The 18,930-nt window shown below is 35.8% G+C and overlaps 3 protein-coding genes, 1 long non-coding RNA gene, 1 other non-coding gene and 1 pseudogene across 6 annotated transcripts; 2 read left to right on the top strand and 4 right to left on the bottom strand.

The window, feature by feature from the left end:
- The first annotated feature begins 1,998 nt into the window (after positions 1-1,998).
- LOC18994327 (increased DNA methylation 1) lies at positions 1,999-6,857 on the top strand. 2 transcript variants are annotated; one of them, XM_024152423.1, is made up of 8 exons: positions 1,999-2,253; positions 2,329-4,215; positions 4,349-4,475; positions 4,558-4,646; positions 5,094-5,332; positions 5,715-5,801; positions 6,229-6,328; positions 6,429-6,825. In XM_024152423.1, the coding sequence occupies exons 2-8, from the start codon at positions 2,338-2,340 to the stop codon at positions 6,744-6,746; spliced, it is 2,838 nt and encodes a 945-aa protein (XP_024008191.1). In that variant the 5' UTR covers positions 1,999-2,253; positions 2,329-2,337; the 3' UTR covers positions 6,747-6,825. The 2 variants fall into 2 exon arrangements, with proteins under 2 accessions (XP_024008191.1, XP_006418031.2); XM_006417968.2 differs by having other exon boundaries at positions 1,999-4,215; positions 6,429-6,857.
- Positions 6,858-7,117: 260 nt separating this feature from the next.
- LOC18994328 (photosystem II D1 precursor processing protein PSB27-H2, chloroplastic) lies at positions 7,118-8,356 on the bottom strand. Its single transcript, XM_006417969.2, has 3 exons — positions 8,088-8,356; positions 7,547-7,911; positions 7,118-7,460 (listed from the first exon to the last, which is right to left on the bottom strand). The coding sequence occupies exons 1-3, from the start codon at positions 8,167-8,169 to the stop codon at positions 7,323-7,325; spliced, it is 585 nt and encodes a 194-aa protein (XP_006418032.1). The 5' UTR covers positions 8,170-8,356; the 3' UTR covers positions 7,118-7,322.
- Positions 8,357-8,415: 59 nt separating this feature from the next.
- On the bottom strand, positions 8,416-8,489 carry TRNAN-GUU. Its single transcript has one exon. It is a non-coding gene; the product is annotated as a tRNA-Asn (tRNA).
- Positions 8,490-11,232: 2,743 nt separating this feature from the next.
- Positions 11,233-12,211, bottom strand: LOC18994329 (transcription repressor OFP12). The gene has a single exon (XM_006417970.2). The coding sequence runs from the start codon at positions 12,150-12,152 to the stop codon at positions 11,451-11,453; it is 702 nt and encodes a 233-aa protein (XP_006418033.1). The 5' UTR covers positions 12,153-12,211; the 3' UTR covers positions 11,233-11,450.
- A 2,354-nt stretch (positions 12,212-14,565) lies between these two features.
- Positions 14,566-15,930, bottom strand: LOC112084110. The gene is made up of 3 exons (XR_002898080.1): positions 15,717-15,930; positions 15,072-15,367; positions 14,566-14,939 (listed from the first exon to the last, which is right to left on the bottom strand). It is a non-coding gene; the product is annotated as an uncharacterized LOC112084110 (long non-coding RNA).
- Positions 15,931-16,530: 600 nt separating this feature from the next.
- Positions 16,531-18,899, top strand: LOC18994330 (annotated as a pseudogene).
- The last annotated feature ends 31 nt before the right edge of the window (positions 18,900-18,930 follow it).

Below are 18,930 nucleotides of genomic sequence, written 5' to 3' on the forward strand. Positions count from 1 at the left end.
TTAAAAGCGTATTAAAAATGATGATATAGAAAGTATAAAATATTTATATTAATTTGATAACTAGTATAATTTGAGATCATCCAACTCAACTGTCTCAAATAATCAAATGTCAATTTGGTCACACCCGCAACATTTATTGGAAGATGTAATTGTTTTTTTTTCAATTAATAAACAAAAATATATTTTTAACCAATATTATCCCGTGTTTTCAAAAACATATATGACATATTTTTCTTTTAAAAAAGAAATAAAAGTCGTACTTTTGATCAAAACTTTACTAACTTCATTTTGAAAAAGCTAATAAGAAAACAGGGGCATACAGAGTTGAAAAGCTGTAAGAAATGAAGATGAAGAAGAAGCCCGTGAACAAATAGTTGAATGTGATTATTAGTACACATATACATCAAACTCTCTGTTTAATGACAATAAAAGCAATTTACTTAATTCTAATAAAAACTAACTTTTTTATCGTGAGTGATCCTGTTAGTTTCCATGTCTATTCCGTTTGAGACTAATGTGCCTATATTTTTGGAAGAAAGAATTAGTATTAAATACAAAATGGGTCGGTAACTTGTTATCAATATACAATGAGACGACTTTGAGTTACGTTCAAACTTTTCATCATTAATCGCATGAAAGTCACTATGATTATGTTTATTTGTTCATTTATAACACACTCATTGTATTTAAGTAAACATTAAGATTGGTTATATCTTTAAATGACCATAGTAAGTTAGTAACCTTTAATTCAAATTAATTTACATGCTTAGTTGACCCTTTTGATCGTCAGTTTTTTTTTTTTATTATTATTCTTTAGCCCTCGCTTTCATCAGTATACAAACCATATATCTCCGATTATTCGTTGTCTAATTCACTCGATGATTACTTAAGAAAATAAACTTCACTCAATGATTTTCTGATGGTAAGTAAGGAAACATAAATCAAAACTTAATTAGTTGTGTTTTCGTAACGAAGACCGACAAATATTCCTGAATTCTGATTTTCTGAGAAGAAAATGACAATATAGATAAGAAACAGTGGTGACATTATTATTACAGTAATAATTGACTTAGCGACTTTTGGAAATACTATAATTTTGTTGCTCTGACGCAATATGTCAACAACAACTCACGTGAGCCCCCCAAAGTCTCATAGTTCCTCTTCTTCTCTTACTAAACATTTCTTTCTTTGTTACCAAACCTCCTTAAAACTCGATTTCGTTTTCTCCTTTTTGTTCTACTCGCTAATTTCAAATTTTGAAATCGGGCAGTGACAAGAAACAATGATAATTTCACTGAGTTAGTGGCGTTTGATAAATGATAACCATTCGAACTGTTTCATCATTTCACATTTTTATATCTCTTTAATTGATGAAACAATATCTTAGAGATTTAATCAAGTGATAGACCTTTCTCCTTTTTGCTTTGCTTTACATGAAAAAACTCATGAGGATTTTTATTTTTACTTCATCATACATTTGAACATTTTTGCGCATTAAATTTAAGAGTACGGTTTATGACCTGGTAAAATTGGAAATAATGTACAACCAAAAGGTCGAAAACAATTTTTTTGGTTTGAATGAAAATTTAACAAATTTAAGGTAGTCATCAGAAGTTGTACCGAAATTGTCGTTATATTAACGAAATGAACACATCAGAGTTTTTTTTTATATTTTTGCCGACCAATCTGAACACATGATAGATATTAATGAAACTATAAAGCCCATAGTTTTTTTTTTAATTACTTTTGGGCTTTGGTTGTATATTAGGTCATGAACCTAATTTTTGTTTTGTCAAAATTTTCCGACAAATGGCTTACCTCTTTCCGAGGCAAGAGTCGAAATTCGAAACAGTTCCCTTTTGTATTGAGTTCGATTTCTCACTAGAGGGGGCTAATTGATCAAATCACAAAACTATAGGATTCATTTTCGATAAAGCGTGGATACCTATAAATATATATCCGTATGGAAAATAAATTTTCCTTTTCGTTTCCTAATCTTTTGCACCGCTCCGTTGCGCCCCCTCTCCTTCCTCTCTCTAGCGGCGGAGTTACATTGTCGGCGGCAGAGGAAACCGGCGACAGTGGAATCTCGAAGCTAACAAGCTCGCTGCGTTCGATTCTTAAGCATCTTTCACCGATACATTCATTTCTCCTGTTTTTTGGATAGGATCGGGACTTAATCTTTTCTCACCCCGGATCCGGTGATTTGGGGTGCTAATTGATGTTTATCGAGTATCCGTTTTATCGATTCAGGTTATTTTTATTGATTTGGTATCAGATTTGTAAACGGGATTAGAGTTAAAGGTGCTTACTTTCGGATTTGCGTAGTGATCGTTTATGGAACGGGGTGGTGGGTCGGGTGAGCGGTCACGGATTGTTGCGAAGACTCCCCGGAGCTCTTCGAGTTGCTTGAGATCAAAGGAAAAGAGCGATGGGCTTGGCTGGACTGTATCTTCTAGTGGAACGAGGCGGAATTTTCAGAAGAAGAGATCCAAAGTAGTTGTTAGTGATTCTGAATCAAGTGATGAGTTTATGAAACCTCCACCTAAAAGCGTTGACCGCAAAACCCTTGGATCTAAAGGTAGCTCGAAAGAGAGCTTTGCTCGGAAGAAGGATGGGGCTGAGCATGGTGGAAATGGGTTTGTGAGGAAGAACAAAGAGGCATCAGGCAGTTTGTTGAAGATGAACAAGTTAGATGTTTATGAGTTTGACGAATACGATGGGTTTGATAGTCCAAATTTGATGAGGAAACGTTTTGATAATGGTAGTGTTGGTGTTAGCGGAAGAAGCTCTTTTGCACCCAGAAGAGTTGTTAGGGAAGGGTCTGGATCAGGCAGGGATGGTGTATTTGTTAGGAGAAAAAAACCGTGCGTAAATGGCGCAAGTAGTATGAGTTCACAGGAGAAGTTGATTAGTGAATCTGATTCTGATGAACCAATAAGGGTGCAAGGGAGAAACGGTGTTCTGAAGGTGAAGGTAAACAATACCAAATCAAACTTTAAGAAATCAAATAATATAGACATTGATTCAGAGTCAGAAGAGAGCGACGTGTCGAGGAAATCGAAAAGGAGGAGACCGGTATGCCAGAAATCCAAGAAGGAAATCAATATCAAATCGAAACCAACCTGTTCTGAACCGATGAAACCTGATGTGAGGGAAGAAAGAAGAGGACGGCGTGGTGGTGGAACAGAGAAGCAAAGATTACGTGAGCGAATTAAGGGAATGCTTACTGATGCAGGATGGACGATAGACTATAGACCTAGGAGGAATCAAAGTTACCTGGATGCTGTATATGTAAACCCCTCAGGAACAGCATATTGGTCAATAATAAAAGCGTATGATGCACTTCTGAAGCAGTTAAAGGACGAAGAAATTGATGCTATTTCTAGGAAGGATTCTGCTGCAGTTGCCTTAGTATCAGAGGATATTGTGAATAATTTAGCAAGGAAGGTGAAGAAGACACGGGCTGAGATGTTCAAGAAATGGAAAAAGGATTCCAGTTGTAGCGAGGATGAATTGGAAAGTAATGGAGATGAAGGAGTGGACAGTGATACCCGTGAAGAGAGGATGGGTTCATTCGTAAAGCTGACTGGGAAATCGAAAAAAAGAGCGCGAGATGAATTACACTCGAAAAGTAAAAGATTGCCGTACTACAATGATGCAAGGCCATCCTCTGGGTCAGATTCACATTACTTACATGGAAGAAAAAGCAAAAAAATTGTAAGATGTACTTTGAAGGTGCGTAGTTCTGAGGATAAAAAGAACCCAGCGATCGACGGGTTCAATCCATACTCTGGAAAAAGGACATTGCTCTCTTGGTTGATTGAATGTGGAGTTGTCCAACCAAGAGAAAAAGTGCAATACATGAACCATCAATGTACAAAGGTGATGCTGGAGGGATGGATAACAAGAGCGGGGATTCATTGTGTTTGCTGCAGTAAAATCCTCACACTTTCCAGGTTTGAGATCCATGCTGGGAGCAAGTCATGTCAGCCTTTCCAAAATATTTACTTGGAATCTGGCAGCTCTCTTCTTCATTGCCAAATCAGAGCGTGGAACATGCAAAAAGATGCTGAGAATCTTGGTTTCCATCACGTGGACACTGATGGTGATGATCCAAATGATGATACCTGTGGTATTTGTGGCGATGGTGGAGATTTGATTTGCTGTGATGGTTGCCCATCAACATACCATCAAACCTGCCTAGGTATGGAGGTATGAATTGCCGCGAAGTCTTACCTGTTTAGACCTTAATATTTCTTTCCATTTTTTGGATTTGGAATTCAGCTTTCTATGTTCTTGGGTTTCTTGTGTGTATTCACGTACTTGTATCATGCTTTGATTGTAGGTGCTTCCTCTGGGTGATTGGCACTGTCCAAATTGCACATGCAAGTTTTGTGATGCTGCCGTGGATTCTAGTGGCGAGGAAGAAAATCAGTTATCATTACTTTCATGCAACATGTGTGAGAGAAGATGTGCGATTTTCTTTCATTGAGCTTGATTATCCGTTTGATGAACAATGGTGTTCTCAGTTAAGTTTTATAATCGTTTTTGTAGATCACCAATCATGCATGAGTAAGCTGGAAGCTCAGAGTGTTCAATCTTTTGGTTCAGCTTCTTTGTTTTGTGGGCCCAAGTGTGTAGAGGTATATTGACGTCTTTACTCTCCTCAGCAGTTTTGTTGTCTTAATGTTTAGTCTGTTTTCTTCTTATTGATAGAGAGCAATTATGAACATATATATGTCAAAGCACAAGGTCACAATCTATTAGCTTCATGCGTAATAAAAGTATTTTGTGGTTATTTTTCTTAAAACCTCATTTTTTGTTTTTTTATTGGTCAACAAAATCCTCATTGTCTGTTACGATTGTGCATCATTCGAAACTCTCATATATGTAATATCATCAGCAAAGGTTAAATTCTCCTGGTGTTCCTTTTTATATCATCAATTTCCTGAGAGAGAGAATTTCTGTATTTATACGATGGGCAAATGCTGATTGGCTTCAGTAATATTTAATGTCAATGCGAGTCTTTGGTCTTTATTAGTCTCTTTCTTATAGCCATATCGTTAAATTTAGCTTTCATTGTTCTACAGCTCTTCAAAAAGTTACAGAAGTATCTTGGTGTCAAAAATGAAATCGAAGGCGGCTACTCATGGTCTCTTATACATAGGGTGGATACTGATTCAAATTCAAACGCTCAGTTGTCGGCACAAAGGATTGAAAATAATTCAAAGCTAGCCGTCGGTCTGTCTATCATGGATGAATGTTTTTTGCCCATAATTGACAGAAGAAGTGGGATAAATCTAATTCGCAATGTGCTTTACAATTGCGGGTAAGTTTTGTGTTTAGTCTGTCATTTATTACTTATGCTGAATAATTATGATGTCTTCAACTCCTTTTGATATGGAATTTATATATAAGCTTGGTATCTAGTAGGATCTGATAGATTAACATGTCAGCTGTAGTAGACATAAAATTGTCAACAAGATATTGTTGGTATACTGAAGCAAAGGCTAGTGTTTGTGTCTTAACAAGTTTGACACTTAGCTGTTGATAGTAGTTTGATTTTTGAGTACAAAGAATATGGGGTTATATATGTATATTTGCAACTTTTTTTCTGAGCTACACGTGCGTGGAAATTTAACCGCTTATAAACATGGTTGCTCGTTGCTGTCTATGCTTGATTCCAAATGTTGACTGCCTTCTCTGTGCAGATCCAATTTCAACCGGATAAATTACACTGGCTTCTACACTGCTATCCTAGAGAGAGGAGATGAAATTATATCCGCGGCATCTCTCAGGTATTGTCCGCCGAGTATTATATCATCAAACTTATCTAACGTTGTCTGGAATTCATTGGAAATTGATTGTCACTAATGTGGAGTCATGGGACACATTTGGAACTTTTGCATTTTCCTTTCGCCTTAATAGTTTTTTTAGCTACATAAAAGTCGTTTATTTGTACTGATTCGTTTGTCACCCTCTTTGCTACAACTGTGAGTCATCTGGTTCTCAACTTGTTTATCTTCTTTCTGCTCACATTGGTTACTGATAAAAACAAGCAGGCCATTTAACCAGCTGTGATTAAGAAATGCTATTCATCAGCTTTAGATTTTTCAGTTGCTTAGAAATGTGGGCGTAATGAGTGCTTGCGTTTTAAGTACTAGTTGTTCCATCGACGTTGTGTTCGAGGGCCTTCCAAGGTTTAATATTTTGTTGCCTTGATAGGTTCCATGGAATGCAACTGGCGGAGATGCCATTTATCGGAACGAGGCATATATATAGGCGTCAAGGAATGTGTCGTCGGCTTTTTGATGCAATTGAATCGGTAAAGCTAGTTAAACTATATAATCATTGTTTGTGGGGAACCATATGCCGAAAGGTGGTTCCAAGTTTTTTAACTTGTGATTTGTTTTGTTTTTATGAAGGCCATGCGTTCCCTCAAGGTTGAGAAATTGGTAATCCCTGCAATTCCAGACTTCTTGCATGCGTGGACTGGTAATTTTGGATTCAGTCCTCTTGATGATTCAGTAAGGAAAGAGATGAGGTCCCTCAACACATTGGTGTTCCCTGGAATAGACATGTTACAGAAACCACTGCTCCCTCAAGAAAACGTCATAGCCGCTGCAGCTTCAGGTGACTATGTTGTCGTACATAAGGATGCCATGAATTCGGAGATAGACACAGAAAATAAATTATTATTTGCGTCTTCTGCCCAAACACTCTCGCCTATGGGTCTTTGTTAATATATATTTTTTTCTGATATATTTTGAAATTGAAATTTAGTTATATTGATAAATTTATTCCAAACTATTAGACATAAATCCAATAAAACATATTTAAAATACCCCTTGTTTTTATGATATTTTTTTTTGAATTAATTTTAGTTAATTAGAAGACATCTGTGACTATGTGAAACAAAATATTGTATCGATAAGATTCTTTTTTCAATCAAGAAGAAAATTTTACACATTATGTTATATAACCAGTGGAATTGTTATATATCTTTAAGGCCCGGGTATTCAACTTGATTAGTGTGGTGTTGTTGTCTCTACTTGTATTTATTCTTGTTAAGTGTTAACCGAGAATCAGTGGAGGGATTCACAACATTGTATTATATAAAAAAAAGTGCCAATAGTCATTTTTGCCATTTCAGTTTCAGCATATCAGAGTTCTTTCATATCAGCTGTTGCTTTCAAACATACATCATTGAGAATACATACAAAAATGTTTACACTGCAGGATCAAAATATGTTGCCAGAGACAGTCGGATATCGAACTTGGAGGCTAAAAATTGAAACAAGTTCCACATTCGAATGCTGTCACAAAAACTCTTGAGCCCTATTAAGATCATCCAAGATCTCAGCCTTAACCTCATCAGGAAGAGGTGCAGAAGGACCTGCCTTTGAGTAAAATGTGGCCAAAGCCCTGATTACTTTCTCCAGCTCCGCGTAAGATTCCTGAAACATATCTCAATTGGTTCAATCAACATTCATTCATCAAACCTGTCAAACAAAAAAAAAAAACAAAAAAGGAAGCGATGTACTTCTCCAGCTACGCTCTTCTGTCCTCTCCAATTGCTCAAATAATCACGAATCGATTCCTTGGCAGCATCAGCACTTCTCCTAAACTTTGCATTGTCTTTTGGGTTTTCTTTCAATGACTCCCTCATCGTTTTCACTACCTCTCTTGCAGATTTCAAGTAAGCTTTTGGTAGCTCTTTGCCAGATTTTGTTCTCTCGTTAGGATCAAACAAAGACTTGAAGGCCCCAACAACTCCTTCTCCTTCATCCTTTTCCTCTGCCTGAGCTTGTAATCCCGATAACTCAAGTGTGGCCAGAAACGAAGCACCAACACAGCTCAAGAATCCACGACGAGCAAACAGAGTTGGTCTCTCTTGAAGCTTTTCACCTGTTTTATTGCAACAGTTAATAACACAGAGCCATACATACACTAACCCAAAATTCGTAATCTTAGAGAACTTGAAATCATTCCAATTGATTAATTCAAGAGATTTGATTGATTCACCTTGAACCCAAAAATACTTCAGTTCATAGAAAATAATGAGCAAAAAAAAAAAATGATACTTTTACATCCATGCTTCGATTTCACTAGCTGATGATGCATCAAGGTAGGAGAAAGATTCATGGCGGCTACAAGGAAACCCATGAATCTTCTTCAGGACTGATGATAAGAACAAGAAGATTCGTATGCTTTATCGCAGAAGAGTTGTTCCTTGACTTTCGTCGAAGATATCGTCACCTTGACGGCGAGGGATACACCGGAGGCAGGAAGTCGTTGTGTCAAGGAGGAGAGAGTGTGGGAGAGAGAGATGAAATTGGATGGTTCGTGTTGCTTGCCTAAATGACGAATTTGCCCTCCTAGTTCAAGATATTAAAAAAAAAACTAAATTAGCGCTAGAAGGAGGGGTCGAACCTCCGACCTTGTGGTTAACAGCCACACGCTCTAACCAACTGAGCTATTCCAGCTTCTTGACCATCATTGTGCATTCAATTTAATAATTTAATAACTTATCAATATATTGCATCTTATATTGTATTGATTTTTGATAATAAAATAATATTTCATCAACTGTTGTAAGAGAATACATATATACTCCAATTGCTTGGATCATGATCACATTTTAAGATGATTAGATTAAGGGTAACAATATTAGCGAGACACCGAACTTGATTAATGAGCCAAAAATTATTGGTTAAGGTTTAAGAAAGAAAACTTTATATTCGCTTGCATATATATAGCATATGCAATATCACATGTTTCAATCAACCATATGTATTCTTTTAATTCGTCTGATGAATAAATAATAATCTATATAGGCAATATATAAAAGTAAAACATGACTCGACTCTATCTGGACTTATATCTCTCTCAAAGACATGTGCACATACACACACATGTCCATATATTGGAGACAAGCGGCAGAAAAGAAGGCACTATTTTAATTAATACCAACTTACAAAGGTGGTATACGATTAGACACTTAGTTAAACTGTATGTTTGTTTGAAATATAATGTTAGTGATCTTAATTGAAGCCATCAAAATGTTACATATTTATAGTTTTATGCACATACATGCCTATGACCTAGACAATATGTAGCGCTCATATATGTAGACAAGTCTAACGAACCAACAAAAATGTATAACAGTTTCATTAACTTTTTCCTATTACACCACATTTGATAATGACAAAAAAAAAGTTTATCCACATTTGATCTCTTCAGTCAAACTAAACCAAATCAATATGGCAACAAATAGCATGATATATTTTCAAATCACACATCACATGCAAGTTTTTTTTAGTGAATAATAACTATCGTTTGTTTGATTTATTTGCAAAACTGGCAGATAATAGTCGTCAATATATATACTCAACCGAGACTTGAGAGCGGTGAGGCAATCTTTGTTCTTTTTCGTATGATTATAATAATTTATTATTTATAAGCTCTAGCTAGAAAGTAAATTTCTTATAGACTTATTTACTTTGATTAGTTTGGCTAGCCAGCTAGGTCACCTAAATACTCATAACGTGCAATTTTACTAGTTTTTTTAATATAGAGGCTTCAGCCAACATCCGTCTCTTAGGATTCACCTATTTTGTTTTTGTCTCACCTTGTGTAATGTGTAAAATTTCATGGGAAACAACAGATCTCAATATTAATTGAAATTGAATCACTACCTATGATTAATCTATTATTTAGTCTGTCACCTTCCCTAATTAGGCAATGTTTTGATGTGCTTAATGAGTTTTGGTCCTTTTGGATCTATAAAGTTCTTAAGAATGAAGTGAATGTGGCTTTTTTTTCTTTCAAATATTAAATGAGGTTAAGATTTTAAAATTGATGTTCTTATTCATGGGTGTGTATGTATATCTCTATTTTCTTGTCGATGTATCATTACTTACACCATTCAACTTTATATTTAGATACATCCAAATCTTAGTCTATTATGGATAAAGTATTTACTCTCTTTTCACTTAATAGGTGTTTATAATATCTAATGATACAACACAATCCACGCCTTGATTTACTAATAGGGTATGCGAGAACAGAGTTTCTTGATGCCTTAAGCTTTGTGTATTGGAGTCACTTTGCCATCTACTCAACCTTGTCCAACATTGATCAAACCAAGTTCAAGTTTCACTATTCATATAACGTATTTGGAAGCACTTAGTTTGCCTCGGTCGCTTCAAAATTTGCATTATTAATAAAAAAAAAATCATACAATAAATTTATATATAACTAAAAGTTTCGAATCTACAGTGAATTTGACTACGTCTGACCAAGTTGTTTTGTCTCGTACAAGCCGATTCTCAGCTCCGATTTTTGTTGATTACTATATTTTCCATGAATAAATGTTTAAACACAGAGAGCTTAACGTGCACCAATATTTCAAAATAACGTGCACCATTAGCTTTCAAAATAAGGGTATACTATGTTTCTTAACTCTAAAACAGACAAAAATTGCTATGAATAATGTTTTTGAATAATAGCATAAAAAAACCAACATGTTGATAAATTCATGATACTTAATCTGGCCGAAAAAATCCTGAACAAAAATAAAATAATTCGATGTAAGACTTATCATATACAATTTTGAGATTCTATATAATTTGTTTCGACGTGAATGTAACGTGAGAACACCAAGAAAAGTAGAAGAAAGTCAATATACAATTTAGATTCTATAAATCTGATACGTTACGAAAAAAGAAGAAGAACTAGTACCAATTGCCAGTCGACATAGCTTTCTTTGTTTGTCATGGCACTGAGCCAGACGTTTTTTTGGTAGTCTCCCCAAAAGACAAAGTACTTTTGAAACAATCATATATCATACCAGTTAGATAATTGTATAAGTGGAATGTTATTTCCGCTTTTACTAATTACATTTTTTTCAAACTATTACATTTTTTTTTCTTTTGATTTTCTAAACTCGTAGTTTTTGTTCCTGTATTTTACCTTTCCGCAAGATTCACTAATGAGAAAAAAAAATAATAATAATTTATTACTCTGAATTTATATGAGTTTCCGTCGCTTAAATTTATTCAGGCGTTTCTGCAATGTGTTTTTATAAAATGCAACTTCAAAAATGACAAAAGAATACTTAATTTGGCTTAGAAATAAAAGAACTATGATTTCTCAACCAAGTTTTTTTTTTTTTTTTTTTTTTGTTTCTCAACCAAGTTTTACCATACATCTGTGATCTGTCCCCGATTTATCATTTATTTAAAAAGGTAAGTAAAAAAAAAACAAAATAAAAAGCAATATAAACTGCATGCGATCGAGACAAAACCCCACGCTTCCCTCGATTTTCTCGTATCATTACACAATAATTACATTAGCAATTTAGCATAGTTTTTTTGTTCTTGGTCCTAATTAAAGCGTTAATCCCAAAAACACGAGATAAGATATTTCTACATATAAATGCCACGTCAGCTTATCCGGTGACCGTCCGATAAGAGAGAGACGAGAATGTCCGCGAAAGCTTTGATAATAAACTTATGTGTATCTGCTGCATTTAAGGAAAGGTAACTGAGTAACAGCTCGTGCAAGAACTCGTAACGGCGAAGATCTCCGGCGTCTGTAACGGCGTCAAGCATCTCCTGCATTGATCGCCGGAAATCGTTGTAAGGATCAGGAGATTGCACGTACTGTTTCACGGCAGTTCCTCCAGTGAGAAGCCTAGCAGTAGTAGTAGTAGTAGTGGCAGTATCGTGATTATTATCGCAGGAGCGAATAAGATCTGGCGAGTCGGTGATTGAGTTGGAGCGGCCAGGGGAAGAGAAGAAGAAGCGACGGGAGGCGAGAACGGCGGTTAAGTCCGGAGGAGGAGAGTCGTCAGGGGCAAAACCGTAATTATCGGATTCATCGTAGCTCGTGGAGGAGGAGGAAGAATTAGCGGCGGTGGAGGTGGAAGCGGTGAAGGTGGTGGAGGAGGAAGGAACGACGTCGTTGAGACGCTTGGATATGCGGCGGCCGGCGACGGTAGAATCGTCGTAGAGGAGGTTGAAGTTGTTGATGAGAAGAATGGATGGACGGCTAGGATCGTCTGAGGCGGCGGCGGGAGATGAGGAGGGCTTGATGAGATTTGATGGGAAGCAAAGATGAAAGCTTTTCCACATGATTCTTGGCATTGTGTTTTTTTTTAAGAGAGAGACTTGGGAGAAAATGTATTGAGCAAGTGGATTAGCGAGGTGGCTTAGTTTGTTTGATAGTATGTAATACTATATATCATATATTCATATGCATGTGTGACTTTATATAAGAAGATGTTAGCACCATGTATTTAATTTATATATGTTTACACCATGCATCGTGACTTGCTGTAAATGTTAAGACCAATTTATATCTAATCTTCATTGTACCTAGTTATTTCGGATGAAATATACAAATTTACAAAATGTGAAATTTTGTTATAATTAAATACACTGATATCTAGTAATCTAAAAAAAAAACTAATCATATTGAAAAAGCATTTCCTTTAACTCTAATCTTATGTTACCATTTATTTTTTTGTTAAAGGTTTTTTAAGTTACCAAATATTTTAAACATTTTTATGGATGTTTACTCAGTAGGAAATGACGATTAAAAAACAACTAAGTAGAAGTTTTTAGTATATTGAAAATAAAATCGATGGGGTAGTTGATAGTAGATTACTGTAACATCACAATTAACAATCTAATACAAAAAATAAAAACTCGTTTACATAAAAATAAATAAATTAGAAATTTTAATTAATTCTTTCTTTTTGTCTATAGTCTCTGTTGAAATGGTGGATCTAAATGGTACCCATTACCCGAAAATTGAGGAAGCCTAGCTCTAAAACTATTTGTTAATTTGTTTTGAATTTATAGGAGGAGATAAATTTAAATACAAGTTGCAAAAAACAAATACAGAGGGGGAGATATTTATATGTTTTCCACATTATCTATATTTATATATAAATATGTTATATAATAATTTTTATGTTAGTACACTATATTTTGGATTGTATAGTGTAGCTAGACTTATTAAAATCAGTACGTATATAGTTCATTTCTGTATATTAATCTTCTCTTGTACTGTATATATTTTGGAAAACTATATAATGCTTCAATAATGTGGAAAAGTATATACTTACACTTCAATAATTAGAGCGCAAAATAGTGTAACTTTTATCTGTTAGTATTTCCACTTTTCTGTATACAGTGACAACAACAAAAAAAGTCGTGGATGCAATTTTTTGTGATAAAGGATTTCGTGGATGCAATTTCTTCATTTCATATTAAGAACTCAAGAAAATAACATACCCTAAAAATTGCAAAAGCAGAAGAATCAATTAATGTCCTTGCCAATGCAGCAAGAACTCACGAGGAGGCAATGTCTTCGACTACCTTAAATGGCCATCTCATGACTCAAAGCCGAGTGATCATGTTTGTGCCAAGTACACTGAGTCACTTCACTTCTCATTTCTCATCCTAACTAATATTTGTTCTTTCCTTTTTTTTTTATTTGATCTTTTGGACCGTTAAATCTTGTCTCTGACAAGAATTGTTCGGTAAGTCTATCTTCAAACTGTAGACTCTAATGTTAAATGATCCTTGATGATTTGCCACCAAATCAATCTCTCTTGGTCTTGGAAGAGCCGAAAAAGATTTTTAGAATGAATCCATATACAGTATATTTATATATTGCCTTAAAAAGATCCAATATCATTGAATATTGAGTATTTGCTTTCTTTAACCAACAATGATACTTAGATTTGATCAATTTCTATCAATGAAAATGAGAGCCCCGCCAAAAGTGGGGACTGATGAGTGACATATCACATACCCGCGAATATATTTATACAAACATTGATATACATACTAGTTTGAAAATAATATAAGAAGTTATAAATGTTGGTAATACTAAAGGCCCTTATGCTCTAATCATTGTTTGGTGTGTAAATAAAAATGGTATCAGGGTGTCAGATAGAGCGTACAACAACTTTTAGCCCTACAAGTTGTCATTTTCCTTGGAAGGGTACTTTGGGATCAATTTCTATTTTGGTATTATTTTGATTGATCATATAGTTTTATTGGATTTATCACAAGGGGAATCTGATAAAATGAGAATGGGTGGTTGTTTTCCTTGGGCCGGGTATCTATCTCTCTTTCAATCTCTGTCACTTTGGTGTTGTTGCTTTTGTAGGGACATGCAAAAACTTATCGACAAAAGCTCCATTAATTTATAGACAATATCAAGATTCAAATCACATGATTCTTGAAGTTTTGAAAGTTGTCGAGTGTGAACATCAAACTCACCATAAAACTCCATCGTAGATCTTGTCATAAGACAATGTCCGATTCAAGATCATTTTCAAACCCTCTGAATAGTGCCTGATTGCAATATAACTACAGTTTTGTGATGGACCCAGCCAATCCCTGTGCAGCAAGCTGGTTACGGTCAAATTGTTAATTTTTTTAATTGAAAATGTCGGGATGTCAGCGCGTTTGTAAATTATATATAGGTAAATTGAAATACAAACGTATAAATGACACTATCTTCTGTTTATATATATCGTAATTAACAAAAAAAAGATAGATATCTTGAAATTCAAGTACTAAACACATATAGACGCAAATGTTAAGCATTTGACTAATGAAGTCCCACTCTATCTTCAGACATTTTTTCTTTCTTTCTGAATAACTTATCTTTAGAAGTCGGTTAGTCTTTTTCCTAACCGAATGTGCCTTTCCCAAGCATTATGACAAGTTAAATTCAAGGATCTAATCAGCTCCCAATTGATAAGAGATGTTTCATGCTCATGAGTGGACGGAACCAGTAGATAATCAAGTGCTACCCCGTCTCTGAGATGCAATCCATTCAATCAAATTTTTCATACTGTGATCCAAAAGAAGTCGTAAAAGAGCTATCTGAAACTTTCTACACAAAAAGACCTACACATAAAAAAAGCGAGATTAATATGAATTTAAATGTGATATATAGCTGATACACAAAAATGAGCAAAAATAACTCCTCTTGTGTAAAATAATACGCTCCCACATGACTCAATGTCACAGCTATTGTACCAAAATGATCTTCCAACCGGAAGCCTGTGCTCCCAATTGCATCTTCTTCAAGCTCAGTTCTGGTGCCCAGAAAAAATATATTGGAGAGTCTGGCTTCATTCTTATTAAGTAGAGGATTATCAGTCAGAGCTCCAACTCTGTGCAGCTCAATGCAAGCTTCAAGATAGGCAGCTTTTTTTAACACATTGCCATTTGCTTGACGTTTAAGTTCTTTTACTGCGCAGCTCTTAGGAAGGTGAAGGGTTCAAATCTCTTGATCCTTGTCTACATCAAACCTAGGAGGTAGTTTGGACTACCTAATCCAGCCAAAAACAAAAAATAAGAAAGAAGCAAAATTTGCATAAAAGAAAACTAACTGAATGGTCTGAGCTTGGTTTCTCAATGAATAATGAGCTTAGCTATGGTGAACCTCCGCATATTCAATGAACTTGATAGTTGTTATAATTTTTAGAAAACGAAATCAGATAGGCTTGAATAACAAACAGTTTTCAGAATCTAAAGACTTGATCAAGTCAAACGAAAAAATATGCATTTCCATAATCTGATGTCAAAATGCCCAATCACATCATCAACATCTCGAGCTGTAATCTCCGAAACGATCTTTCACGAAAGCAAACACCAACAATTGAAAGCTTTCGAGATTACCTTATCCTTATTTGTAGGGATGGAGGAAAAAGGGGACAAAGCGAGCTGGAGAAATTCAGTGACGAAAGCGAGCCGGAGCAATTCAGTGACTCCGCCAACCGCCCATTTCCTAATAGCCGGCGTTCTCTTCGCCGACGAACCAGAGATGCATCTCGGCCGATGACTAATTTCTCTGCAAAACGAAACGCAACCCGATAACAAACAAAACGCATATAACATATAATGATATAAATAATATTTATGTATCATTGGAGTTAATTTGACGGGCGGTGACATAATATCAAATGATTTTAATAATGAATGTATCACAGCGTTAATTTGACGGGCTGTGAAATATAGGAGACATGCTCCTAAATGCTTAAAATTGCTCAAAATAAGCCCCAAAACGACAATCTAATATAAAGTAAAACGCAACCTACTCGCTCATTTTTTAAATTTTGGCCAAAATAGAGCAAAATTGATGGACTATAATAACCCACGAAGTAGGCCTAACGCGCGCAACGCGCACCTGCTGCGAGTAGGAATGGGATATGGCTATTTATGCGCGTGGAGTCACGCTCTCTGACTTTTGACTGAGATTTTTTTTTTCTTTTTCTTTTAAAACCAATAAACAACGAGTATTTTATATAGTAAACGACATCAATATTGCATGTTATGCCGTTTTTAGGGAAACTAAAACGACGAGTATTTTTAAGTTTAATCAAAATAAAAAGAGAACTAGAGTATTTCAAGATGAGATTTTTCAGATGAGTATCAAAATCTCTGAGCTTCAGATTTTGCTCGTAGAGAAGACGAAATGAGGTCCGTTTTTGCGCAATGGCGACCGCGATTCCTTTCTTCGCCGCTTTCAAGTACGCCGATAGTCTCACCGTCGTCGGAATCTGCTGGTGGTTCTGGGTTGTTCCCATGCCGGATCCAAAGACGGATTGATTCAGGTCTGATCTGATGATGCATAATGTCGCCTTGTATTTTGATGAGCTCTTTAATGCTGATTTAGTGGGTTTTTAGTTGAAATGTCATGAATTTGATTCAAAGTTCCAAGTTTTAAGTTTACGGTTTTGACTGTACACAAGGATTACATAATCTCTGTTCCTCATTAAATGTCGTAGCAATCTTAGGGTACATGTCATATGATTCTCTTTACTGCAAATACAATCGGGGATCTTTTTTTGCTCATTTGTGCATCGAGGCTTGAGATTTCATGCTTATGAATTTGTTTGGAGATTGAAATGATAGGTTGTTGAACGATACAGATAACAAGAGAATGAAAAAAGTATATATGTCTTGGCTTCTACTATGTTAACGGTGTGCGACGAAAATCAGGTTCCCGTTTTGTTGGATGTGGCGAATTCCAACTACGTGGAAACAAACTGGGACGGGAAAACCGGTAATAGGTACATATCGCCGGTTTACCTGGTTGTTTGGCAAACCGATTTCTTGTTCATATCTTTAATCTTTGGTGAATCACTGAAACCTTTTACTATAAAACCCAGATTCTCACGCGGCATGTGTCTAGTCAGTTCCATTTTCCTAAAAATCAAACGTCGCAGATTCGCAGTCCGGTCTTTCATATCCCTTTCGGCTCTGAATTGGAGTCTTACTTGTAAGCACTGCTCGATGATCTTTGTCTTCTCGAGAACTCTCTATACGCGGCTACTGCTCTCATCCACAAGGTTCTAGGGTTTTGCTTCTTTTTTCCTTTTTTCTTATGAGTTAGTTACTTGTGGATGATTTCTTCCCAGTCCTGTTTATTCCTCGATTATGATTCATGATTTCGGTTTAACTCTGTTTCTTCTTAAGCTCGAAAGAATTGACATTTCACATGCATTGGTGTTTTACGAGTTTACTTGTGTCGATATGGCTATCATTGGATTGTCTGAATCTACATTTATCTTGATGAGAGTTTCGGGTTTCTTTGCTGCATATTCGTAGAATGTCAAAAAGCTTTCTTTATTGCATTGCTTATCTGTTTTTTGGATATAGTATAATGATTTCTCCTCAAGTTTTTTGGAAATGCTCTTGGTCTCTGCACATGTTGAAAATCTGGCGACTTTGTCTAAATCTCTGTAAAACGTTCTGATTCAAGGTCTGCTAAGCTCACTTATTTTCTGATGCTAATCCTTCCAGACTAATGTATCACCATTTGCCACTTAGTTCCGGATCATTGGATAAATAGTTGTTATGTTATAATTGATTACACATTAATCTCAAAGTTTTTCAGCTTTTTAACTACCCTATGGTTTCATTTTGTGGCCAGTCATTTGCAAGATGACATCAAAAACTGCTGATATCGGGCTTGTAAGCTCACATCCTGAGGTCTACGAACCATCTGATGATTCATTTGCTCTAGTTGATGCACTGCTCGCTGATCGAACCAACCTGATTGAGCACAACCCTAGGATTTGTATGGAGATTGGTTGTGGAAGTGGCTATGTCATAACTTCACTTATTCTTCTTCTCAGAAATGAAGTTCCTTCAGCTCATTATCTAGCCACCGACACAAACCCGATAGCTTCGAGGGTAACACGTGAAACTCTAAAAGCACATGGAGTTGATGCTCATGTTATCTGCACTGATATCCCTTATGGTATAGAGAAAACATTTGCTGGCTCAGTCGATGTGATGGTGGTGAATCCGCCTCATGTTCCCACACCGGAATCTGAAGTTGGAAAGGAAGGTATTGCCTCTGCTTGGTGTGGAGGGGAAAAGGGCCGGTCTGTTATCGATAAAATCTTGCCTGTTGTTGATGTTTTGCTTTCAGAGAAGGTTGGTTCTACTTGGTGACATCAACTTCAAATCTGCCTTCAGAGATCTGTCTGATGATGAGAAAGAAAGGTTATGCGTCGAGAATCGTGGTTCAGAGATCAACAGAGGAAGAGAATCTTCTTATCCTTAAGTTTTGGAGAGACAAGGATGAGGAGTGTTTGGACAAGGAGACATCTTTTCCGAAGTTCTTGGTTTCTCAGTTTCAAGATGTTTATCATCGTTTGTTGGGAAACAATGGCGTTTAATGGTACTTGGAAAATGGCTTAAGCTCAAAAGTTTTTTTCTTTTCTTTTATGATGTTGTAAACACTCTTTGAAGCCTTAATCGTGAATTCTCTGGTGTTCAGATATCAATTCTATGAAAAGTAACTTATAAACCGTGATTTAGTTTAGTAAAGTTTAAAAATTTGTTTTTTTCTACCAATGCATCTCTTATCAAAACAACAAAA

Source organism: Eutrema salsugineum, unplaced genomic scaffold (assembly GCF_000478725.1).
Source record: "Eutrema salsugineum unplaced genomic scaffold, Eutsalg1_0 scaffold_5, whole genome shotgun sequence".
In the NCBI taxonomy this organism is placed as follows: domain Eukaryota; kingdom Viridiplantae; phylum Streptophyta; class Magnoliopsida; order Brassicales; family Brassicaceae; genus Eutrema; species Eutrema salsugineum.